This window comes from Schistocerca serialis, chromosome 7 (genome assembly GCF_023864345.2).
Source record: "Schistocerca serialis cubense isolate TAMUIC-IGC-003099 chromosome 7, iqSchSeri2.2, whole genome shotgun sequence".
Lineage (NCBI taxonomy): Eukaryota > Metazoa > Arthropoda > Insecta > Orthoptera > Acrididae > Schistocerca > Schistocerca serialis.
This window is the reverse complement of record NC_064644.1, coordinates 438,460,993-438,488,140: the sequence shown is the minus strand read 5'-3', so window position 1 is coordinate 438,488,140 and position 27,148 is coordinate 438,460,993. Positions and strand designations below refer to the sequence as shown.

General features: G+C 41.1%; 1 protein-coding gene across 1 annotated transcript; it reads right to left on the bottom strand.

The window, feature by feature from the left end:
- Window positions 1–3,117: 3,117 nt before the first annotated feature.
- LOC126413140 (lipase 3-like) lies at window positions 3,118–25,936 on the bottom strand. The gene is made up of 8 exons (XM_050083033.1): window positions 25,850–25,936; window positions 19,060–19,264; window positions 15,809–15,923; window positions 13,928–14,174; window positions 11,975–12,133; window positions 4,550–4,634; window positions 3,723–3,865; window positions 3,118–3,282 (listed from the first exon to the last, which is right to left on the bottom strand). Exons 1-8 carry the CDS (start codon window positions 25,934–25,936, stop codon window positions 3,118–3,120), a joined length of 1,206 nt encoding a protein of 401 aa, XP_049938990.1.
- Between the last annotated feature and the right edge of the window lie 1,212 nt (window positions 25,937–27,148).

Here is a 27,148-nt window from a genome sequence, read left to right as displayed (position 1 = left end):
TTAATCGACGCTTGATATTAATGTTTTGATACTGCCAAAAATACTTTTTTTCTGTTTGGATCTGGCAGTTCTATCCACTTCTGTAAAGGCATTTTAAGTTCGTAAATGTCTCGCTAAGGATCAGTACACTATGGTAAGGTAAGTGTCATTAACCAGCGAGAGAGTTCACGGACTCTCAGATGAAACAAAGTGCACGCAACCTGGTTTGTTACTCTTATCTGTTAATAAGTACGTTGGTTGTTAACGGCGGTTTACTTGGTGAAGTAAGACATTTCCGAAAGTTTTTTGTTACTTGAGCTGCATTTTGACGGTTTTCGCAGTGTGTGCAATACGTAGAACTGCCAAAAAGACTTTTGTAACGGATTAGCAGCCTTGTTAAGACTGAAGTATGTATAGCAGAGACGCCCCACACTCAATCTCTCTGCAGGACAGAGCGATACGAAAGACCATTTTCTTCTGGTACCTTGTATAAGCAGCCAGTCAGAAGGTTGAAGTCGGATCTTGCAATAAACTGTGATTTCACCGAACTGGAAATAACTCACCTTCCTGGAAAACTACAGAACAGTAGTAGATCACTGCATGTTCTTTGGTGCAGAATGCTTAAACATGGCCCTAGAATGTTAACTTAGGAAACTGGAACAGAATGATCGGAATTCCCCGAGGAAAATATTTGTCTCCAGAGGGTAGGCAACGAATGTTGTGGGACTAAATTAGTATGAGATTTGTAATAGTTAAACGTAATGCCAGTGACACATGTTCATAATTACCTTGGTAATTACATCCAACTCTTTTAGTTATTGCCAGCTAAAATTACAGCCCCTATGATTAGGAATTAAATGGACGTAAAAAAGGAAACAAGCGAACGACGAAGCTAGGATGGAAGTCGGCTGGAATACGAAGATAATTCTTCACATTTGTGAACCATCTGCTCGTTTAAGTGCTGAAATAAAGCCGTCGCGATCGCCTTCTGATCGTGGAATACGCCAGACTGCCAGCTCCGACGTCTCTGCCTCTTCGCTGATTCTTCCTAATGGCTTCTGGTATTCTGCATCTGTGATTGTGTGTGAGGTTCCCTTCGGGTATTCTTATCTGTAATGTGATTCCGACATTTAGACTGCTTACTTTAGCTAGAAAACATCATTTCAACTGCTTTAAACTTTGCCTTTTAATTTCCTTCCAACCACTTTTGCTTAACCTAGGTTAGACCTCTCATATTTTATTGAGTGGCAACTTGTTTTTCCTACACTTTTCAAGTATCGAGTTCATATTGATTGGGTATACAGTGAAGTGCCAAAGAAACTGGTGTAGGCATGCGTATTCAAATACAGAGACATGTAAACAGACAGAATATGCCACTGAGGTCGGCAACGCCTGTATAAGACAACAAGTATCTGGTGCAGTTCTCGGTTATAGCTATTACAATGTCAGGTTATCAAGATCTAAGTGAGTTTGAAAGTGGTGTTATAGTCGGCGCACGAGCGATGGGACATAGCATCTCCGAGGCAGCGATGAAGTGCGGATTTTCACTTACGATCATTTCACGAGTGTACTGTGAATATCAGGAATCCGATAAAACATCAAATCTCCGACATCGCTGCGGCCGGAAAAAGATCACGCAAGAACGGGACCAATGGCGACTGAAGAGAATCGTTCAACGTGACAGAAGTGCAGCCCTTCAGCAAATTGCTACGGATTTCAGTGCTGCGCCATCAAGTGTCAGCGTGTGAACCATTCAACGAAACATCACCTTATGGGCTTTCGGAGCCGAAGGCCCACTCGTGTATCCTTGATGACCGCACGACACAAAGCTTTACGCCTCGCCTGTGCCCGTAGAACATCGACACTAGACTGTTCATAAATGGAAACATGTTGCCTCGTCCGGCGAGTCTCGTTTCCAATTGCATCGAGCGGATGGACGTGTAACGGGTACGGAGACAACCTCATGAATCCATGGACCATGCATGCCAGCAGGGGACTGTTCAAGCTGGTGGAGGGTCTGTAATGTAGGGCGTGTGCAGTTGGAGCTATATGGGACCCGTGAAAGGTCTAGATACGACTCTGACAAGTGACACGGACGTAAGCACCCTGTTTGATCACCTGCGTTCATTCATGTCGATTATGCATTTCGACGGATTGGGCAGTTCCAGCAGGACAATTCGACACTCCACTCGTCCAGAATTGGTCCAGGAACACTTCCGCTGGCCACCAAACTCCCCAGACATGAACATTATTCACCATATCTGGGATGCCTTACAACGTGCTGTTCAGAAGAGATCCCCTCCCCGTCATACTCTTAGGATTTATGGACAGCCCTGCAGTATTCGTTGTGTCAGTTCCCTTCACCACTACTTCAGACATTAGTCGAGTACATGCCACGTCGTGCTGCTGCACTTCAGCGTGTTCACGGGAGCCCTGCACGATGTTAAGCAGGTGTACCAGTTTATTTGGCTCTTCAGTGTGTATTCACGTTTATTAATTTCATTATCAGTATCGTGATTTAAATTATATTCAGCCAAAATTTAGAAAATTAAAGCTGCGTAGCTGCTACAACAACCTATTACCAGTCACTATCTTGGTTCTCATTTATTTATTTATTTATTTTTGCAGCAAATACCACAGTAATTGTGCACTCAGTGAATATTTTAAATTTACTCAGGAGTTAGAGTGTATTTCCAATGTGCTACCTTATCAATATCATTTTCTGTATCTTATCTGCTGCATTGCTTGTATATGGATAAGATGATGATATTGAGTCAGCATTGTTTAAACGTAATCCACTGAGGTGTTTTGAGGAAAACTATAAATAACCGTAAATGATGATGCATACTCATATGTGGTAACTGTTCGTGTTGGTCTTGATAGTTATATAACATTTCATAGACCTTGGAATCGTATGGTGAAGTTTGATACACATCTGTAATGTCTTAACTGCAGATAAATAGTTATACGTAATTTAATGAGTAATGTAGAAAAGAAGATTAATAAACTTTTTAGAAAAATGATTTATTTGAAGAACTAAAAACATACAAGTCGTGGTAATGGTATGTCTCAGCGATTGCTTGTACGTGTGTCAATGAAATGGCTATTTGTCGTGCTTTGATGGCAAAAATCTACTGTTTACAAATCCCCTTGCTCGTATTTCTTCATCAGGTCCAATACATGTTTATAAACTAACTTAGGTGCATCTTTGCCGTATGTGAAATCGAGATGATTAAATTTCTTGTATTCAATCTTGAACTTCTTCTTTGGATTTCCTAGTTGAGTGTACAAACGATCAATGTCCTGAAAAGTAACGGACAGCATTTTAGAAAAGCATTGCAGTGTTGTGTTAGGCATTGAAATGTTATGAAACAACTAAACTATTTTCAGTAAACTGAGAAGTATTCGCTATTACCGGAAGCTGTTCTTAGAAGAAAAATATTTCGACTTTATGAAATTTAGGTATCATTTAAATTAAACTTGTGTGTGATATAAATTAAACTTTCAGTTAAAGTTGATCTTAACTTCAGATGTATAACTAATTGCTATCTCAGTCATAAATGACAAAAAATGGCTGCGGTAAATATGAATGTACTGTCAGTTCATCCAGAAGAAATTATGTATGAAAATTTTAACTGTATTTAAATTTAGTTCGCGAAATATGGCTTAAGAAATCGACTAATTGAGTCAGGAGTGTATAAACGTAGATACACGTAGTAAAAGTAGTTAAGCGTTCTGCATACCTTAGGTCCTGCCAGCCAGTCGTTAAGGCTGTAGAAAAGATAAACCGGAGCCTTGACGTTGATAAGCTTGTAATCAGGTGGCGCACGTTGGCGGTAGCGCCTCATATTCTCCACGATGCCATAGTCGTACTGCCTAAAGTGGCCTGAAATGCAAAACATTGTGTGAGTAACGTATCAGCAGGCGTACTGGGTAACTCTTATAAATGTACGTATTGTCAGTCCGAAAGTGAACTAAAATTTCGGTATATTATCGTGAAACGGGATGTACTATGATAGCAGACAGAAACTGACAAGGTAAATGAAAAAGAAAAAAAATTAGTTTCGAATTGCTGCTTGAGCGATACAGACATACAAACACAAAATTCAGTAGGGCAGTGTGTATATCTTAGAGTGTCTGTATTCTCCGCAGGAACATTGCATCGAACTATACAGACAAGTCAAAATGCAGACACTGCCCTAAGGTATTTAATGTCAAAGCAAGACAATCTGGACAGCAAAATGTCTCTTCCTGTGCGGTTATCATATGGCTTGCATGCGAGCATTATGGGACGTAGACTCTAGGACATATGGAAGTTTGGGTCTGGCAGTGATTCGTTCACAGATAGCCCAACCCGTTATGGCGACAGCCCGAGTAAAGCGGGGAATCCGATTTCGAGTCAATCTCCGACACAAATTTTCATACGTTACCAGTAAATCGTATAGCCATTGTACAATCGTTTTGCAGTTTGCGAATGCATGTGATAAACACAAAATTGTTATATATTTCTGAAAGTAGCTTATTTCTCACATGATCATTCCGGCAAAGGTGATGTTTGTGAATAACTTACCTTTGTCTATGCCTTGCGCGTAATGTATGAACTGCCTGGTGGAGGATCCAGCAGGGATGTGTGCAGAAATTGCCGCTAGCTTTTCCTAAGGGAAGAAAAATAGAAGTGTTTCAATAAGATTGGAAGAACTCGAGCGGCATGTTACGTCTCTGCTTTCAAAGTGGAAGCAAGAAGGAAGATTATTATTTCAAGTCCTGCCGATGACAAGGTAATTAGAGACGAAAAAATGCAAGTGATATTAATGCCGTCAGTTAATGCTCCACATGTGAGAAGAATGTTGACATTTGTGGTGACCAAACATGGTACTAAAGCAGTAACCGTTGATCCTTTTCCCATGTGTAAGGTAAATTTATGGACCTTTTTTATCACAGGAAATTTGGGTCATAAGGCCTACTCTTAAATCTAACCAGACCTTGTCCGTATTTTATTAGGAAATTTATTGTGACACTTGAGTTTTAGTAGATGATACTGCAGTATGTACTATAGCATTTCCAACGACAGACAGAATAAAAACAATAGTACCTACACCAGAAAACGTTTACTTTTATTTGAGGAGAGTGCAGTCTTATAGGTGATTTAAAGTTGGTAAATGTGTAGACTGGTGGCCGTGGCAGTTATAGGCATGACGGAAGAAATAATAAAGGAAGAAGTGGACACATTGGAGCGTGAGGATGCGGCAGGGGAAGAAGACAGGACGAGAAACAGGCACAGTAAATGAAAAATAAGAAGAAAAATAGTTTCGTATTGCTGCTCGAGCGGTACACACATACGATAACGTGTGTAGAAGTGGTTTGCAGCCTTTGCATTGGTAACATTTGTTTATAGGCTGGGTATTTTTGTGAAAATGTTACTGAAACTCGTCGAGATGGATGCGATATGTTTTCCAGCTGGGGTACCAATGAAGCTGCTGTATGATTGAATGCTGGTCATAATATTTTGGATTAAGTACACATTCCGTAAAGAGCACTGCGAAATAAAAATAAAAACTAAATAGTTCGAACACAGTCGTACTCCAAGAAAATTGTTCTAAAAGTGGCTGCTGTAAAGAAAGAAATTTGAGCTGCTGGCATTACACGCCATCTACATAGAATCGGAGAAAATTAAAGTGCGATGGTGGGTTGTGAGTAGTTCTTGCATGGTTCAGCTGGTAGTGCATTTGCACGTGAAACAGAAAGGCCCAGCTTTGAGTTGCGGTTCGGCAAACAGTTTTAATCTGCCAGGAAATTTCAAAACGAATATAGCTTAGGTTTGCGAAACGAACATTTACTTCTTAATTACACAAGGAGAAATTATGCAATTTTTTGTTGTATAAATTATGAGGATGACACACCAAAGTGATTAATCTTTTTCCTCAGACGCAACATTGTGCTGAGTTTAGCGTGGGCTGCCGTGTGCCTTTTCGCAAGAAGTGGAGGACACCAACGGAGCAAGAGTTTTTGATTATGTCTTACGTCTGGGTAGCACCAAGGTGGTGTGTAAGTCATAACTTACATGTCAGTTTATGATCGTAGGTACGTGATGTGTGAATGAAGATAATGAAGAGCATGATAACTTGGAACACAATGAAGCATAGACATAGCGCACAACAGTCATGTTTTACTAGGCATACGAAACATAGGTGTAAGAATTTTGAGGGCACATCTTGGTCCATGATGACCAGAATAAATAGCAAAGAGTATACTGCACTGCATTATTGAACTGCAGTATATCTGAATGGTTTGCCCTATATAACAAGTACAGTGAAGACTTGTCATATCTGAAATAAGTGAGACAAGGTTTAAGCTATAGAGAAGACACATCACCTCTTGGAAAAAATAACTGTGGTTGGAGTCGGACAGTCTTAAGAAAGTAGTGTGCTACCATGTAGATGCTCTTAAGGATGCTGAAAGAAGAATTTCAGCTCCAACTCAGCAACCAATTTGAAGAGGCCTCGCAAAAAAAAAAAAAAAAAAAAAAGTGTGGAAAGAAGTCCAGGATGCAGTAGCTGAGATGGCAAGTGCAGACATCAACAAGCGGATCAGCGGCAAAAATGTTTGATTTGGGGACGAATGCATGAAGGCATTATCCTAGAGATGAGAAGACAAGGAGAGCTGGCTAAGAGGCGCAGATTTTGCTCTAGGCAAAGTACAATTCCAAGAAATTATGAGGCCTAAACAAGCAACCCTGAGGAGAGCAAAGAGAATATACATCGAAGGAATGTTAGAGGACGCTCAACAAGATTTCTTGAGGAAATAGGGGGTAAAAATATACCGTAAAGCTAACTTCTTTAAGAGGGGATACCAGAACCGCCAAGACAATAATAATAAGACCATGCTCACCACATTCACTTGATCTAAGATTCATAAAAGAAGAGTTCTGGAGACACTGGAAGATTTCAGATTGATTATATAATGGTTAGACAGAGGTTTAGTAACCAGATTTTAAATTTTAAGACATGTACAGGTGCAGATGTGGACTCTGACCATAGTTTTTTGGTTACGGACTATAGATTTACACTGAAGAAACAGGAAAAATGTAGGAAATTTAAAAGATGAGACCTACATAAGTTCAAAGAACCAGAAATTGTTGAGAGCTTCAGACGGTGCACTAGGCAACAGTTGACTAGAAGAGGGGAAATGAAAACAGTAGAAAACGAATGGGTAGATTACAGATAAAATAAGAAATCAAAGGACCAAATATGTAAAAAGACAAGGCCTAGTAGAAATTCTTGGATAACACAAGAGATATTGAATTAAACTGATGAAAGGAGAAAATTTAAAAATGTAGCAAAAGAGGCAGGCGAAAGGGAATACAAATAAAAATGTGGCAAATGAAGCAGGCGAATGGGAGTACAAACGTTTAAAAAATGAGAATGACAGGAAGTGCAAAATGGCTAAGTAGGAATGGCAGCAGGACAAATATGAGGATTTAGAAGATAGATAACGCCTACAGGAAAATTAAGGCGGCCTTCTGGGAAAAGAGAACCACCTGTGTGAAAATCAAGCACCTCAGATCGAAAATCAGTCTAAGCAAAGAAGGGAAAGCTGACAGATGGAAGGAGTATATAGAGGGTCTATACAAGGGAAATGAACTTGAAGGCAATGTTACAGAACGGGAAGAGAACGTACGGCCGGTCCCGGCGGAGGTTCGAGTCCTCCCTCGGGCATGGGTGTGTGTGTGTTTGTCCTTAGGATAAATTAGGTTAAGTAGTGTGTAAGCTTAGGGACTGATGACCTTAGCAGTTAAGTCCCATAAGATTTCACACACATTTGAACATTTTTTGAAGAGAACGTAGATGAAGACGAGACGGGAGATATGATACTGCGAGAAAAATTTGACAGAGCTCTGAAAAATCTTAGTCGAAACGAGGGCCCGGGAGTAGACGATATTCCTTCAGCATTACTGATAGCCTTGAGAGTGCCAGCCATGACCGAACTCTTCCATCTGGCGTGGGAGATGTATGAGAGAGTGAAATACCCTCAGATATCAAGAAGAATGTAACAATATCAGTACGAAAGAAAGCAGTTGCTGACAGGTGCGAAAATTACCGAACAATCAGTTTCTTAAGTAATGGCTGCAAAATACTAACTCGAATTATTTACATAAGAATGGAAAGTCTGGCAGAAGCCGACCTCACGGAAGACCTGTTTAGATTCTGGAGAAATGTAGGAACACGCGAGGCAATACTGACCTTCGACTTCCCTTAGAAGATAGGTTAAGGAAAGGCAAACTTACGTTTGTAGCATTTGTAGACATAGAGAAAGCATTCGACAATGTCAACTGTAATACGCTCTTTCCAATTCTGAAGGTGTCAGGGGTAAAATACAGGGGGTGAAAGTCTATTTTCAACTTGTACAGAAACCAGATGGCAGTTAGAAGAGTCGAAGGGCATTATAAGGAAACAGTGATTGAGAAGAGAGTGAGACAGGGTTTTGGCCTGTTCTCAATGTTATTCAAATAGTTCACATGGCTCTGAGCACTATGGGACTTAACATCTGAGGTCATCAGTCCCCTAGAACTTAGAACTACTTAAACCTAACTAACCTAGGACATCACACACATCCATGCCCGAGGCAGGATCCGAACCTGCGACCATAGCAGTCTCGCGGTTCCGGACTGAAGCGCCTAGAACCGCTCGGCCACCGGGACAGGCTAAATGTTATTCGATCTGTACACTGAGCAAGCAGTAAAGTTTTAAGTTAAGGGAAAAGAGATAAAAACTTTAAGGTTTCCCGATGACATTGTAATATTTTAAGGGGCAGCAAAGGACTTTGAAGAGCAGATGAACAGAATTGACCGTGTCTTGAAAGGAAGATATAAGATGAACATCAATAAAAGTAAAACAAAGATAATGGAACGTAGTCGGATTAAATCAGGCGATTCTGAGGGAATTAGATTGGGAAGCGAGACACTTAATGTAATTTTGCTAAATAACTTATGATGGCCGAAGTAGGGAGGATATAAAATGTAGACTGGCAATGGCGAGGAAAGAATTTCTGAAGAAGAGATATCTGTTAACATAGATTATAGATTTAAGTGTTAGGGATTCTTTTCTGAAAGTATTTGTCTGGAGTGTAGCCATTTATGGAAGTGGAACATGGATGATGAACAGCTTAGACAAAAAGAGAATAGAAGCTTCCGAAATGCGGTGCTCCAGAAAGACGTTGAAGATTAGATGAGTCAATCGTGTAACTAATGAGAAGGAACTGAGTAGAATTGGGGAGAAGGGAAATTTGTGGCACATCTTGACTAAAAGAAGGAGTCGGTTGACAGGACACATTCTGAGACATCAAGGGATCACTAATTTAGTACTAATTTAGTGTGGAGGCTAAAAATCGTAGAGGGAGGCCAGGAGGTGAATACAGTAAGCAGATTCAGAAGGAAGTAGGTTGCAGTGGTTATTCGGAGATGAAGAGGCTCGCACAGGATAGAGTAACATGAAGAGCTGCATCAAACCATTCTTCGGACTGAATATTATAACAACAACTATAACAACGACAACACATCAATGAGTTCAACAATGCTGGAGAGATGGAAACAACACTTCACGCAGCTCCTCAACTGCGGTAACTAGATTATCCACCACATACATGTGAGGAAGTAAAGATCGAGATAATGAAGCGGAAGAAGAACAAAAGTCCAGGAGAAGATGAAATCCAGGCAGAAGTCATTCAATTTGGAGGAGCGAGACTCCGCAAGAAAATTAACCAACTAATCAAGAGGATCTGGATTTTGGAGGAAATCTCAGAAGATTCGAAGACAGTGGTCATCTGCTCTATATGCAATAAAGGTAAGAAAATGGACCGCACTAACTATAGACGAATCGCACTCCTGAACGTCTGTTATAATATCTTGTCGAACTGTATAGGGGTAGAATCCAGAAGAGATTATCGGTGAAAATCGAGGGGATATCAGAAAGGGCCGCTCGACTGTCGACAACATCTGTGTACTGCGACATCTCACTGAAAAGGTATTGGAATATGATAAAGACCTAAAAGTACTCTTCATAAATTTTAAGAAGGCATATGACTGCATCCACCGAGAGAACCTTGTGTATTGCCTGACTGAATTTGAAATACCAAAGAAACTCGTCAGCCTAGTTCGAGCTCGTCTCACTGGTTCGAGAGGCAAAGTGGAGCTCGGGAACCAAGTCACGGAGAGCTTTTACATAAACACAGTGTGTAGACGCCAGGATGGTGTGTCCCCGATGTTGTCCAGTCTGGCGCTCGAAAAGGTAATGAGAGAAGCTTTCCATAAGAACTTCGAGGGGATCGAGGTAAAGGGTGAGAAAATCACACACCTCACATTTGTCGACGATATGTCCCTGTTGTCCAGATCTAAGGAAGAACTGAAGCTGATAAGCGACAGCATTGAGGCAGCAGGGAACAGAATCAGCCTCCTTGTGGATCAGTCGAAGAAGAGTATCTGGTGACGAGCAGGACCCATGCCCATACAAGACATCTACTCCAGCCTCTGGTAGTCGCAACTCGATCGTACAATGGCGTTCAGAATTTTAAATATCTGGGGTGATCTTTACAGAGGACACACCGTCTGAGGCAGAAATGAAAGCGTGAATACAAGCCGCAAACCGGCCATACTTCAGTCTGTGTCAGCTTTTTAAATCGCTCATTCTGTCAAGGAATTTCAAGCAAAATGGTTCAAATGGTTCTGAGCACTATGGGACTCAACTGCTGTGGTCATAAGTCCCCTAGAACTTAGAACTACTTAAACCTAACTAACCTAAGGACAGCTCACAACACCCAGCCATCACGAGGCAGAGAAAATCCCTGACCCCGCCGGGAATCGAACCCGGGAACCCGGGCGTGGGAAGCGAGAACGCTACCGCACGACCACGAGATGCGGGCGGAATTTCAAGCTTCAGCTATACAAAACCCGTAGGGGATTTTACTCCTGCCGGAGAAGGCTTCTAGGAAGAGAAAAGGAAAGATGGAGAGATGGCATCCATGAGGAATTGATGCAGATCGACATAGAGGGTGACCGACTAGAGAAGGCATAACACAAAAATCAATGGAAGAGGAGTCTTGTAGCTGTATGCGGTTCTCTGGGCCTGACCGCGTAAAGTAAGTGGTCTTTCCGGTCACATCACAGATGGGTGCCTAAGAGAAGAGCTAAATCAGAAACCATTGTCAAACCAGGTTTCTAGAAATAAGTTATACTGGCAACAACGTGTGTAAAAGTTGGATGAGGGGAGACTGTGTAATGTAATACATGAACTAATGAGAGAAGAGATGCAGGCTGACCATGCGGTATAATGACTGATGAAATCTGAACAGGCTGGAGCATAATTCCGGACATCTGACGCCAATCATACTGCGGTGGAAGCATATAAAAGTGTGTTTCATAAGAACGAATTAAAAAACTTATCGTTTGTCATTTACTTGATGTATTAATTAATTTTTACCACGGTGCAATATTTAGCGTACATCAGTTACTAAGGTCACGTTGCCTGTCGGTGATGAAACAAAAAACGCGCATATGAACGCACAGGAGAATTACGTCGGCACATAAATTTAAAAGTAATGCAAGCATGAAGCAACGAGGGACCAGTGGATGTACTATGGAATGTTTAGACTATATAAGACTCACAAAACGTTTGCGCAAGTGGAAAAAATCTCCGTGAAGCCAAATCAGCGAACGCGGGGGTAACGTGTAGCGTATCTTTGCCGGAAGCGCTATATGATATAGGAACAAGCTTGAAAGATGACCTGCGAAACACAAGGAGTATTACAGCGGAATTAAAATAATTTCAAATTGACAGTTTAGGAAATGAGTGTCAAGAGTACAGCGATACACGGGAAGAAGAAGAGTTCAAAGAGACGCTCGAGACAGTAAATTTCAGAAAAGTTAAATAGCAGCTATAGACATCGTAGCTTCATGTTGCACCTAGTTCAGTTATTTTACTAGAAACGAATACCAACAACTTACCTTAACGATCTGTTCCTTATCAAAGCCACAGATGAGAAATACTACATTGGTACACATTGGTTCTGTAATTGCTTTTTCTTTGCAGATCTTTGGCTGAATAAGCCTGATCATCTCTTGGCTAGGAGTAAATTTGCTTGCTCCAATTAGATCCATAAGCACCTGTAACCAAGGTACACAAATACAGACGAATATTTCAGTTATTTGCAGCCAGAAAAATGAGCAATTGTCGGTTATCGTTCGTTTCTATGCATCTAAGATAATTTCAAGAATATTTATATTTATGGGTTATTTAAATTTTAACCGTCAAAAAATTATGGTCATACTGTTAACTAATAAAATCCGCCCGCTTATAATTTGGCAATATAATGTTACACAAGTCTGTTGATCAGGTTTTCATGAAATATTGTTTGCTTAATGTTAATGCGGTCGCTGAACTTTACTGACCAGACTGGTTATACTATTACTGCAACTCCACCACTCACAAATAGTTACCTGATGTACAGATATTACTGAAGTCCATTTTTGTGAAATTATTGATTATCTTACTGTAGCACCCCACAGCTCCGTATTTAGTATTGTTCAGTCATGAAATAATGTGTAAATAACGGGTTACACGTCTCTGTGACGCAGAATATTAATTGACTATAGCTCGAATGATTGCTATTTTTTCAGTTTAATGTATTTGCATATGAAAATGAAGTCCATATAGAGATCATCACCACATAATCATCATCATCATGATCATCGTCATCATCATAGACATCAAGAATTGGACTTACTGGCCTGTTTCGCCTCTACACAGCTAGTTAGTTTGATTACAATTGTTGTTACTAATGCTTCTAAAACTTGCACGCACTACTACTGTGAATAGTAAAAAAATAGATTTGGCCATCGTCTATATAGATAATGCGATGAATACAATAAAAATATTGCAAAATAGCAGTTCTGTTGTCAGTTCTAAGTTCTCAAGTTGCCGTTTCGCAGTTAGTGTTTCTATGAAAAAAATAATGTTTCTTAAAAGACATCATAGTCGCCGTTGACTGTATGAAATATTTATTATTACGATTGCAATTTCGGCCTTAGGGCTATTTTAAAGTAACACTGCAAAAGTCACCTACACACAAAAAATACAAAAAATGAAGCACAGGGTGTGTATACATTATTAAACAACATTTCATTAAGATAGTAACGTAGTTATAAAAAACTATAAAAATATAATTTAATTGCGTATAAACACCCTGTGCCTCATTTCTGTATTTTTTGTGTGTGGGTAACTTCTGCAGTGTTACTTGAAAATGGCCCTAAGGGCGAAATTGCAATCGTGATAACAAAAGTTTCATACAGTCAACGGCGACTATGACGTCATTTAAGAAATATTATATGACTGTGAATCCCAACCATGAGAAGTTAATAAAAAAAATTGTTTTGGCAGAGATTATAATTATCTGCTTTTCGAAATCAGGAGTGGATTTTTCTTCGCCAAGGTGTTGACCCGTCGTTATATTGATAAGCTGCTTAGAGTCATTACAATTTGTTCTCCAAATAATCGTAGTAACAGCCAAAACGGCTCACAAATGATGCACTAAATCCAAAAAACTTCGAAGGGTGAATGTATGAACATTTTAAGGCGACTGGATAATAAAATAAGAACACTGTTCTCACATTAACGAAGCCATTTAAGTGTTTACACAGGCAGGTATGAACAGGAACTCATCTTTTAAGCAATTTAACTAATGCAAAAAAGATTTTCGTTTCCTACATTGTTCCGCATTTTTATCAGACAGCAGGCACTTAATTTTATTAAAGACCAAACGTAATAAAAGAGATAAACAATAAATATAGTATATAAACAAATGCCCTTTTCTACAAGAAGTGGCAAGTGAAGATTTTATATTTCATGTTACAAGTGTGTATGCACATAAAATGTAAATGAGGGTTTAAATAAGCTCTTACCTGAGCGGACGTTGTAAAAGGTGCCAAGAGTTGGAACAGTGGGCTGATCATATGGTTCATGTAAGCAATTGGCGCCAAGCTGAACATGGCACGAATCTTTTCGTTGTACTCAGGCTTCATTGACATTCCGACGTAGAACATTGTCGTCCCCATGGAATGTCCCACATAATAGATCTGCTGGTGCCCAGTCGTGTTTAAGACATGGTCTATTTGTGCCGGCATGTCATAAATACCATGTTCGTGCCAGCTAAAAACAGAAAAAAAGGGCAATGACGGCGATGAACAAATAACATTCCTTTCGCTCCTCGGAAAATATTCAAAGGAAAATCAACGAGCAAGTGAATAATAATCACCCACAAAATTCAAGACACAGTCCGAAACAGTTTGTAATACAGGCAGCGTTAAGTGCACATCAATGAGTTGCCGAAATGTAGGTAACAGGCATTGCGTAAGCTTGTGCTGCTGTGATGGTCATGAGACGACTATCAAAAGCTGAACATGCCAAACGATAAATTAAGTATAGTCATAAAATGCACCGAGAATTAACGGGTATATGACTGCGGTATTGCATAACTCACTTCAGTAAGGATCTTTCAACTATCTCAGGAGTGCGGTAGTCCTTTCGAATCTTGATTCAGTAAAATAAAAGCGATTAAAGGACACTTTTAAGCTTAACTGAAACGCCTGTGGAAGTACCTGAAAACGTAAATAAATCAAAAACCTGTAGGACAAATATGTCTCTCGATTACCGTGTTTCTGTCCGGATAAGTTAAAATAATGTAAACATATTCGTATTCTTTACATACTTATTCTTTTTCGTTAGAGCAGTAGACGTTACTATAGGTTAAATTGCGACTTCTTCGTCTGTTGGATTGATATGTGGTTGGTCACTGTTGTATGGGGAGTCCATTGTTAAGTAGAAGCTTGTTATTCTGTCACTCCTAATCTTTTGGCAAGTATTCTTCTGTGTTGCATTTACACACTTCAAATTTTCCTGCTAGCACTCGCTATTCACTTCTCACCCAGCAGACAATCAGCTGCTTATTAAGAACTTGACATGGCCAGTTTTTTCGATTGTTTCCTAATCGACGACTAGCGTTGCCCATAAAATCATTAGTGTCGTCTGAAGTATAGACATTACGAGATTATATACGCAATACATTTAGAAGAATGACGCGGAACTGCAGCGATTGTATTATATATTAATTGTAAAGGAAAGTCTGAGTCACGTTTATTTTCTGTTGTGAGCACTTACGGTCAATAGGCTACCATCAGAAGAATTTGAGGCGACAGTGTCGTGGCCTTTGAGGTAATACCGACTGGTAGCTGTCGAAAACTGAGCAGAATGGTTGGGGCTTTTTTTAAAATCGAGATTATATACGTTCGCAGTTTTATATAATGCGTAGTATGCTCGTTGCCTGTCACACTGCTTTCTGGTTTAAAACTATGGTTTAATTACGCGAAGATATCAATGAGGAAATAAATGAGGAAATACGTTTGAGTTTAGTTTTTCACTCTTGAAAAGCTCCGAACAAAATTTTAGTTAATAAGAATAGATCGAGCAAGTTAAGAACTTATTGATGTAGAAGTCCTAGTTGGTGTATCAAATAACAATTTTTAAAAGAGTGAAAATAAAATATCCTCTTTAACTACATACATTATAATTACTATCACTGTATTTTCCAGTAAACAGAAAGATAGGATCGTGCTTTCGGCTAGGACAAAACATTTTCTCCATCAAATGATGTTAAGCTAAAAACTTCCCAGATCTTATTGGTGGACCGATTTTTCAACTTGTAGATCCTCTGAGCGTCATCCTATCTTCAGTGCATAATGATGTTAATTACTTTGATTCGCAGCTAATTTTATGTGTAACCGTACCTGAAATTCCAGAATTTGTTCTGTTCTGGAGATAGGGTACGATGTCTCTGTGAGTACCAGTTTCCACGGATGTTGCCGAGCCAAACGTCGTACCCTTCGTCAGCCAGAATGTATGCTGAAACGAGAAAACCATAATTGTTGCAATATGAACTCGATGTACACCGCTGTATATGAAGGCTAGATTTCATTTGTTATATCTGTGAAGCGGAAAGCGAACTTTACAGTCCATAAGTCACTGGTCGATTTTCGAGTATTATAAACTCAGAAAACTTTAAACAAATCTTTGTGGCGCCTGTCACAGAGGTTGATTATCTTTCGTCTTTCTTGAAACGTATTGGTGTTTCCGAACTTTTAGGAAGAATTACAGAACGATTACAGCTTCCTTTTGTTATGTAGCCACATATTTGGAACGTAATTGCACGTTTAAAGGATCAACACTGTTTCATTACGTACACGGCTGTCTCAGTTGCTGAGCTTCTGTTTTGTCTGATTCAGTAGCATCAGATACACAGCCGTCCTATAAAAGGAGCCTGGAGAAGAAAGAGGCACAGGTATTGACCTCTAAGTGATTAAAATCATTTGGATATTAGGTCGTGTCATCCTGAAACTAAAACAACTATTGAAACCTTTCCAACAATTCTCTTCAGTTGCCCTGAAGAACATCACTGTAAAGACGATCTAAACGTCGGTTCTAACTTTTTTTTCAGTCTCAAAATCACGTGGTCTAATGCCTAAAAACATTTTATTCAAATTCATACTGGCCGTGGAAGCTTACGAACATACACTTTTCTCTTTGGTCTATACTCATAAGTTCCTTCACGATACGTTTTGTTTTAAACAGCAAAGTTATTCGTTTTATGGAATTCCATGACTATGGAAACAAGGAGTTAACGATACCGCCTTTCGCGAAACTATTTACTGTAGATATTTACTCAGAAATTGCTGAGGAAAGTACTGAAAGTAAGATTCAAGACTGCCAGTGGAGTTGTAGCTCTATTGTTGTGTAAATATTGCACAAGGGGGCGCAACGTCTTCGTGACGGTAGATTTACTTAATGCAAAGCTCTTTGCCGCCGAACACCATTTATGACCCCACCCAGTTTGAAGAATGAGAGCAAAAATTAAGCAGAATACGAGCAATAGACAGAGTCCTCCAGAAATGTATACACACGTTAAGGAACGAAAAGTATTACTTATGTGTTTATTTTACATTTAATACTTGACCACACATGTTGCACAACCTTCAGTTTAGCACATGGTTACTTTAAATGTTCAAAATGTTCACCACTGGCGGCTATACACAGAACGACGAGCGGTCGCCGCAACTACGTCAGTAATTGTTCCAGTGGGGATCGCTGCACATGTCGCTGTAATCTCCTGGCGAAGTTCCTCCAGCGTGCGTAGTTTATGTCGATAGACGTTATCTTTCACAATTCCTTACAAGTAGAAGTCCATAGGTGTTAGATCTAGCGAACGCGGAGGGAGCTTAATCGGCCCTGTTCGTCCAATACAGTGTCCCGAAAACTGTCATCCAGGAAGGCTCGTTTGGCTACGTGGTAGTGTGGTGGCACCCAGGCCTGTTGGTAGAAGACCTCTACATCAGCTCTAGAAAGCGCACGTATATCCGGCAAAATTGATGTTGGTAACATTTCCAGGTACACTTCTCCAGTGACTTTAGCATCAAAGAAAGAGGGTGCTACTAAACTCTCAGATGATAGTCCACACCACACATGAGCCCCTGGTATATTGACCGCTTTATCCACATAAACATGAAAATTTTCCGGTGCCCAGTACACACTGTTATGCCGATTAAAAAAAAAAAAAGTTCAAATGGCTTTAAACACTATGAGACTTAACATCTGAGGTCATCAGTCCCATAGACTTAGAACTACTTAAACCTAACTAACCTAAAGACATCATGCACATCCATGCCCGAGGCAGGATTCGAAGCTGCGACCATAGCAGCAGCACGGTTCTGGACGGAAGCGCCTAGAACCGCTCGGCCACAACGGCCGGCTATGCCGATTCCCGGTTCCAATAAGTTTCAATTGTGCCTCGTCACTCCCCACTTACTTCATCACAAATTGCTCGGCATCAGTTGCCATTTGCTGATATTATTCGCAAAATTGTATTCGGTGAACACGATCGTCATCATTAATCGCGTGCAGTAATCGTGGAATGTTAACTTGCCACTTTCCAGCTTTCAGAATTCTTCATACACATGTACTGCTAACCCCCTCTTCACGTGCACACTGCGTAACAGACTTCTGTGAAGAAAACAAACATTTCAAACACGAGAGCCGACGAAGCAGGACCTGTAGCTGTACACTGTCTTCCTGATCTTCCTCTGTGAATATCACAAATCGTTCCATGCGTTTAATTGTTAGTCGGGTTGGCGGTTCTGTTTCAAACACGCGCCTCCACTGACGTTGCACTTCAACGGCATTATCAAACTTGAAAAACGACTTTACAGTACATTCCCGTTGCTCGAGTGTCAAGCGTGCTCCACCCATCTTGTTTTCTCAATACCGAGATGAAAGTACTAACATCTGTTGAACCAAAGATCATACTACAACACACACCTAACTCAAATCAAACGACAATATCGATATCTCGATAGAGCCTGACAAAGAGTGCATACATTTTTCTGGGGGACTCTCTATTTACAATGTAATTCAAAGAGTGCAATAAACACAAGAAGGTCGTAATCGGGAACACAGTTGCCACTTGATAATAATCATACGGTCAAAATTGCTGTATTGGATTATGCAAATAAATACACGTAATTGCCAGACCAGCTCATAAAATATAAATGAACAAGACTATACTATAGTATTCGTATTTCGCCAAAGGAGGAATACAGATTATGGTGCAATATTTTCCCGATTTCGAAGTTCACTGACAGGACACTTGCAGCGCTGCATTCTGTGGCCACAAACATGGCTACGTGGTTCTCGCTTTTAAAGTACGAGTGGTGTGAGTGCTGCTACCTCTGTCTGCAGCTGATTCTAAAGGTATACATCCGTAATATCTGTAGAAGAAATTGAGTATTTGCGGCTGCACACCCTGAATCAGATGAATCAGTCAACAGTTCAACAAAATGTCTATGTACACATCAAGTATATACAATACGTTCGTCACTGAATTAATCCGGCTAAAATAATGTAAAATGATCGAAATTGCTGGTACTACTACGGCGAAAATGAATGTGGCGTGAAATGAACCTCAAGTAGAACCAGTAAGGTCACTCACCCAGGGAGCCGTTGGGCCCCATGATGACCCAGTCGTCTGCGCTGTTCATGAGGCCGTGCTGCACCAACACTGCGGGCTTGCGTTGTCCCGGGACGAGAGGCGAGGCCTTACCGTAGGGGATCCTGAACATCCGCAGAATGTAGCCATCCTCAGTTTCCACGACGTGTTCTTCACACGGGTACCCGTACTTCTCAAGCAACTCCGGCTGTAATGAAGAGAAATGCCATCTTGGTTTTATGTAGGACAGATAGTGACACATATGTTTGTTCAAATATGTGTGAAATCTTATGGGACTTAACTGCTAAGGTCATCAGTCCCTAAGCTTACACACTACTTAACCTAAATTATTCTAAGGACAAACACACACACCCATGCCCGGTGGAAGACTCGAACCTCACAGTCTAGTACTGAAGCGCCTTAGACCGCTCTTGGTCACATATGTTTGTTAACATCTGATATCAGTAGGCACAGTAAAATGATTGTCTGGCTATAATGAAACCTCCATGACGAAGTAGATTTTGCAAGTATTTTGTCGATCGAAAGTTTCAAAATTCATCGTACAAGTTTCTCTGTTTGTAATCGAAAATTATGAAAGCTTCCTTGGTATACTTTATAGCGAATCCTTGTTTACCGAAATAATTAAAACACAGAAAAATAAACATGGAGCACCGTGTTGCTCAAATCTTGCAGTTAATGATAAATTCATTTTATTAGTACAGTTTTATATGAATATGACGGTTATACTCTGTAACCAAGTAGTGTATGTACACTCCCTTGAAAGAGCAAGCTGGTAGATTTAGAGCGCTACGGATGGTATGGAAATGGTATCAGGTGCTCACGTGACCCTCCGCGCTGACGTAATTCATAGCAGTGAAGCGGTGTGTATGTGACAGTCAGTTGTATGGAACCAGAACATAAGATGAGTTGACGTCAAGTAATGCATAGTTACCTTTCACTACTATTTAGTCATAAATAAGGTCAGTCACGTCCTACACACACCTGCCAAGTATCCTTGCGTATGGATGTGACTTGGAATGCCAACATAAATTCAGTTATAGACAAATAAAATAGGAAAATAGCAATTTATCTACGAATGAGGTTGCACTAAAACAACATGATCGTCGCTTGTGTGTTGCGTGTATTGAATCGGGCACCTAGAAACGACAGAGAGGCTTCGTCCCGCAGTAGCCCTCTGTGGTTCACAACCCAACAGCAGGCCACAGCGGTCCACCCACCCCACCACCGCTCCACACCGAACCCAGGGTTATTGTGCGGTTCGGCCCCCGGTGGGAGCCCCTGTGAATGTCTCATTCCAGACGAGTGTAACCAAAAATGGCTCAAATGGCTCTGAGCACTATGGGACTTAACATCTGAAGTCATCAGTCCCCAAGAACGTAGAACTTCTTAAACCTAACTATGCTAAAGACATCACACACATCCATGCCCGAGGCAGGATTCGAACCTGCGACCGTAGCGGTCGCGGGGTTCCATACTGAAGCGCCTAGAACCGCTCTGCCACACCGGCTAGCTCGAGTGTAACCCCAAAATATGATTTTGCGGTAGAATAACGCTGGTGTACACGTATGTGGAGACAGTGTTTGCGAGCAGCAATTGCCAATATGGTGTAACTGAGGCGGAATGAGGGGAGCCAGCCCAGCATTCGCCGAGCCAGATGGAAAACCGCCTTAAAAAACATCCACAGGCTGACCGGCGCACCGGACCTCGACAATAAAGCCAGGCGTATTCGTGCCGGGTCCGGCACGCCTTCGCGCTCGGGAAGCAGCGCGTTAGATCGCATGGCTAGGTGGGCGGGCGATCGTCGCTTACTGAAATACTGTTCAAACAAATTGGATCCATATCAGGTCAGGCTAACAGGATACATAGCCTACAGCGTAAGGATGGGTAAAACAGACTCGTTAGAACTGATACCGGTATTTTAGTTTAAGAAATCCGGTATTTTCCGTATTTGATTGGTCTCGGTTCTAACAGGTTTTTTTATTTTTACTAATAACCGGGTAAAGAAAAAACGAAATATCGATTATCCATAGCAGCAATAATATTGGTATTCAAATAAACCTTTTTTAATGAATATTTCCGTTCGTAAAATTTGTATTGCTTTGAAATATTGCATCATTATAGCAATAGGGAAAGCGAACATTGTTATTTTAATAACCAATTCCGACAGAAACGAGCAACAAACGCGTGACATATGGATTGGTACAGCATTGCCGAGACAATAATTTACATGTTACCAGTCGCGTGCTCTATTTACCATGTGGCGTGCCCTATTATGCGTGTACTTGCACTGAACAACGCTTGGCCCATGTGGTCTGTATGGTAGCTTCTGACTGTCATTGGACATCAGCTATATTACAGAACGGCACCCTCCATAGTCTGGAAGTAATTTTATGTAGTGCGGTACCAGTGAAGTACAATGCTTCATTTGCTTTTAAATATTAGAAACTAGAGTAGCTACAACTAACTTGACACAGCGTAAGCAGAAATTCTAAAACTTAACAGTTCATTCATAGTTTCCAATAGAAATAGAAAGCAGATGATCTCCTGCTTGGTGTCTACATAACTTGCCTTTATTTGCTTCTAGCATTGAAAACGGATAAATCAGCACGAAAAATAGAGTTATTCAACGTCAGTTTTCACTCTTTAGCACACTGGACACGCATTCGGGAGGACGACGGTTCAATCCTGCGTCTGGCCATCCTGATTTAGGTTTTCCGTGATTTCCCTAAATCATTCCAGGCAAATGCCGGGATGGTTCCTCTGAAAGGGCACGGCCGACTTCCTTCCCTAATCCGATGAGACCGATGACCACGCTGTCTGGTCTCCTTCCCCAAACAACCAACCAACCAACCACTCTTTAGTACTGACTATTCGAAATGTCCAAATAGTGATATGATCCTCGGTTCAACACGATTTTTGAGCAAAGTTTAAAAAATTAGACTCAGTAGGAGAATACTGGTTATTTTTGGAGTAATGAACCACTTGTTGTTGTTGTTGTTGTGGTCTTCAGTCCTGAGACTGGTTTGATGCATCTCTCCATGCTACTCTATCCTGTGCAAGCCTCTTCATCTCCCAGTACCTACTGCAACCCACATCCTTCTGAATCTGCTTAGTGTATTCATCTCTTGGTCTCCCTCTACGATTTTTACCCTCCACGCTGCCCTCCAATACTAAATTGGTGATTCCTTGATGCCTCAGAACATGTCCTACCAACCGATCCCTTCTTCTGGTCAAGTTGTGCCACAAACTTCTCTTCTCCCCAATCCTATTCAGTACTTCCTCATTAGTTATGTGGTATACCCATCTAATCTTCAGCATTCTTCTGTAGCACCACATTTCGAAAGCTTCTATTCTTTTCTTGTCCAAACTATTTATCGTCCATGTTTCACTTCCATACATGGCTACACTCCATACAAATACTTTCAGAAATGACTTCCTGACACTTAAATCTATACTCGATGTTAACAAATTTCTCTTCTTCAGAAACGCTTTCCTTGCCATTACCAGTCTACATTTTATATCCTCTCTACTTCGACCATCATCAGTTATTTTGATCCCCAAATAGCAAAACTCCTTTACTACTTTAAGTGTCTCATTTCCTAATCTAATTCCCTCAGCATCACCCGACTTAATTCGATTGACTACATTCCATTATCCTCGTTTTGCTTTTGTTGATGTTCATCTTATATCCTCCTTTCAAAACACTGTCCATTCCATTCAACTGCTCTTCCAAGTCCTTTGCTGTCTCTGACAGAATTACAATGTCATCGGCGAACCTCAAAGTTTTTACTTCTTCTCCATGGATTTTAATACCTACTCCGAATTTTTCTTTTGTTTCCTTTACTGCTTGCTCAATATACAGATTGAATAACATCGGGGAGAGGCTACAACCCTGTCTCACTCCCTTCCCAACCACTGCTTCCCTTTCATGTCCCTCGACTCTTATAACTGCCATCTGGTTTCTGTACAAATTGTAAATAGCCTGCCGCTCCCTGTATTTTACCCCTGCCACCTTTAGAGTTTGAAAGAGAGTATTCCAGTCAACATTGTCAAAAGCTTTCTCTAAGTCTACAAATGCTAGAAACGTAGGTTTGCCTTTCCTTAATCTTTCTACTAAGATAAGTCGTAAGGTCAGTATTGCCTCACGTGTTCCAGTGTTTCTACGGAATCCGAACTGATCTTCCCCGAGGTCGGCTTCTTCTAGTTTTTCCATTCGTCTGTAAAGAATTCGTGTTAGTACTTTGCAGCTGTGGCTTATTAAACTGATTGTTCGGTAATTTTCACATCTGTGGAGGAACCACTTACCACGAGAAAACAGCGAACGGAGGACGGACTAGGTTTTCTTGACTTCTGCAAGGCGTTTAATACAGTTCACCACAGTCGCTTAACGAACAAAGTAAGAGCATATGGACTATCAGACCAATTGTGTGGTTGGATTGAAGAGTTCCTAGATAGCATAATGCAACATGTCATTCTCAATGGATCTAAGTCTTCCGAAGTAAGAGTGATTTCAGGTGTGCCGCAGTGGAGTGTAGTAGGACCGTTGCTATTCACAATATATACTCGTATAAATGACCTTGTGGATAACATCGGAAGTTCACTGAGACTTTTGGCGGATGATGCTGTAGTATATCGAGAGGCTGTAACAATGGAAAATTGTACTGAAATGCAGGAGGATCTGCAACGAATTGACGCATGGTGCAGGGAATGGTTAATGAATCTCAATGTACACAAGGGTAATGTGATGCGAATACATAGAAAGAAAAATCATTTATTGTTTAGCTACAATATAGCAGGTCAGCAACTGGAAGCAGTTAATTCCTTAAGTTATCTGGGAGCAGGCATTAGGGTGATTTAAACTGGAATGACCATATAAAATTAATCGTCGGTAAAGCAGATGCCAGACTGAGATTCATTGGAAGAATCCTAAAGAAATGCAGTCCGAAAACAAAGGAAGTAGGTTACAGTATACTTGTTCACCCACTGCTTGAATACTGCTCATCGGTGTGGGATCCGTACCAGATAGGGTTGATAGAAGAAATAGAGAGGATCCAACGGAGAGCAGCGCGCTTCGTTACAGGATCATTTAGTAATCGCAAAAGCGTTACGGAGATGATAGATAAACTCCAGTAGCTCGGTACGGGCTTTTGTTGAAGTTTCGAGAACAAACGCTCACCGAGGAGTCAAGCAGTATATTGCTCCCCTCTACGTATATCTCGCGATAAGACCATGAGGGTCAAATCAGAGAGAGTAGAGCCCACACAGAGGCACTCTTTCTTTCCACGAGCAATACGAGACTGGAATGGAAGGGAGAACCGATAGAGGTACTCGAGGTATCCTCCGCCACACACCGTCAGGTGGCTTGCGGAATATGGATGAAGATGTAGATGTGGATGTAGATGTATCTGAGTATTTAATTACAATTTTTGTTTATGTATGGTGAAATCGAGAGAGTAAAAAATTTTCAATCTTTTTTCGATTTCTACTTTTTTTACAGGAAGTAACAGGAACAAAAAACAAAAAACTTGTTATTTCAGAAATCGGTTATTTTGAGCGTTTTCAAATAGTTCGGTTAAACTGGAGTTGAAAAAGAAAACAACATAACCGAAGACCATTAGTTTTAGCGACAACCGCCATCCCTAATACAGCGCTGGCCGGAGTGACCGAGCGGTTCTAGGCGCTACAGTCTAGAACCGCGCGACCTCTACGGTCGCAGGTTCGAATCCTGCCTCGAGCATGGTTGTGTGTGATGTCCTTAGATTGGTTAGGTTTAAATAGTTCTGAGTTGTAGGGGACTGATGACCTCAGAATTTAAGTCCCGTAGTGCTCAGAGCCATTTGAACCTAATACAGCGTGTACAAACAAGAGAGACGCGAATAGTCAGTCACTTGTTTGACTGGCGAGAGAATGCTGCAGGAATGGTGGAAAGTCTTAACTGCTGGTGTGTCATAGAAATGCGCTGCGCTTACCGCGAGAATTTCTTCAAACAGTCCAGTAATAATGTTTCCAGCCGCGCGGGATTAGCCAAGCGGTCAAGGGCGCTGCAGTCACGGTCTGTGCGGCTGGTCCCGGCGGAGGTGCGAGTCCTCCCTCGGGCATGGGTGTGTGTGTTTGTCCTTAGGATAATTTTGGTTAAGTAGTGAGTAAGCTTAGGGACTGATGACCTTAGCAGTTAAGTTTCATAAGATTTCACACATATTTGAACATTCTTTCTAATGTTCTCTGCAGATGTAGATGTAGATGTAAGAAGTTACAGAAACTATTGACGTAACTAAATATGAAATGGAAGGAATGTTGCAGCGCCTCGTAGACTTCTAGGTGGAGTACGACCTACGATTGATCAAGGATACTGAAGCGATTTAAGGATAATGTAAGACAGCATAAACGACTAAGTGCTGCCGATACCAATGCATTGTCTTAACTGTTGCGCCGGATCTCTCGTTCACTGCTGCTTCGCCGCTGAGGGTCAAAAGAGTCCGCCTTGCCGACAGATGTCACAGTCTGCGAAATTATTCCCCCTTGTCCAAACGCAAGATTTACACCGTCTCGAAACATCAGCAGGAACGGGGCGTTCTACTCAAGAACACTAATTTCTAAGATATGTCGCCGGCCGAAGTGGCCGTGCGGTTAAAGGCGCTGCAGTCTGGAACCGCAAGACCGCTACGGTCGCAGGTTCGAATCCATGCTCATCTTAATGGAATGTCAATATTTCTTTACTCGCCACTCTGCAGCACTGCTAGCCTCTTCTTAAAGAAGACAAGGTTCGTCTTACCGTGTCCAAGTCGATGTCATCATCGTGAGCGCTGGCTTGCAGAGCCACGGCGAACAGGACGAGAACCACGTGCGCTGCGACACGCATTTCTGCAAAAACGGAAGAACAGGTTGAGAAATTGCTGTAGCGATACCATAACTAAAGTTACGTAACAGCTATTTAGAGTAAAAGGTAAAGGAGTGAACAACAGATGAAATCTGAAACTTGCGTATCTGAAGAGGCAGGAATACACTGTTAGACGTCTCTTTCGACAAATTCCAAATGATCTGGGCCAGCGATAGTATCTCTTGCTAGAAAGTACATACTTCTAACGTAACTATGCTTCTGAATGTGTAGCGTGCACCCACAACACGTGTGTAAAAAAATTTTCATTGTGGGCAACCTAAGGTACCATACGGAATTACAGTAAAGAGAGCTACATATGACAACAGAGAATTTTTACCGAATCACGCAGTTCTGATGTAATCGTAAAATTGAATTATGGTCATATAGTAAGTAGAATCCACGGAGGAAATCGGCTGTGTCTTGTCAAAGATTTCCCGGTATTCGCCGTGAACGACTCAGAGAAATCACGGTCAGTCTAAATCTATATGACTAAAAGGGGATTTGAACCTCCGCCGTCACGGATACCAGTCGAGTGTCTCACCACTGAGACTACTCGCTCGCGCTGTGAGATAATATTTTGCATCAGTTTAATTAGTCGGTATTTATCATATTTTCGCCCAAAATATGTGGCGCCTGGGACAGCAAATAACACAGCAATCGACTTATGGATTTCATTGAGACGGCTTTCCACTATTGTTCCTCAAGGGGTCAACAGCTCTTACTTTTGCGCTTAACTCCTCACGCGGTCATTAATATTAATTGCCATTAGCATCAAATATAGATCATGACATTTCTGTTTCAGTTCTAGTACACTAGCGACAACGTACAGAAAAAGCAACAACAAAGTAGCTCCTATTGCATCTTCATTTCGCTGACACTAGTGTCAGCATCATTGACTTTTAAATCAGAAAATGGATATTTTCATTTTGTGGTTTCGCTCTGGATTAAGGAATGTGCATTTCACTTTCGTAGCTCTCCAATGTATTTTTTGCAGAAGAATTGACGTCAGATCTTTTCACGGTGGTGGAATGGCACATTACATAACCGGAAATGCTGTCATCTCAAAGTGACAGTTGCTAATAGTGTTGGTGAACATACCAGAGTAAAATTAGTTTTGGTAAGATGGTTGACGGAGGCGGTAGATCGTTCGCTCGATAACTAGCTTCGGTTTTCTTCCGATGTTATATAGCCTCC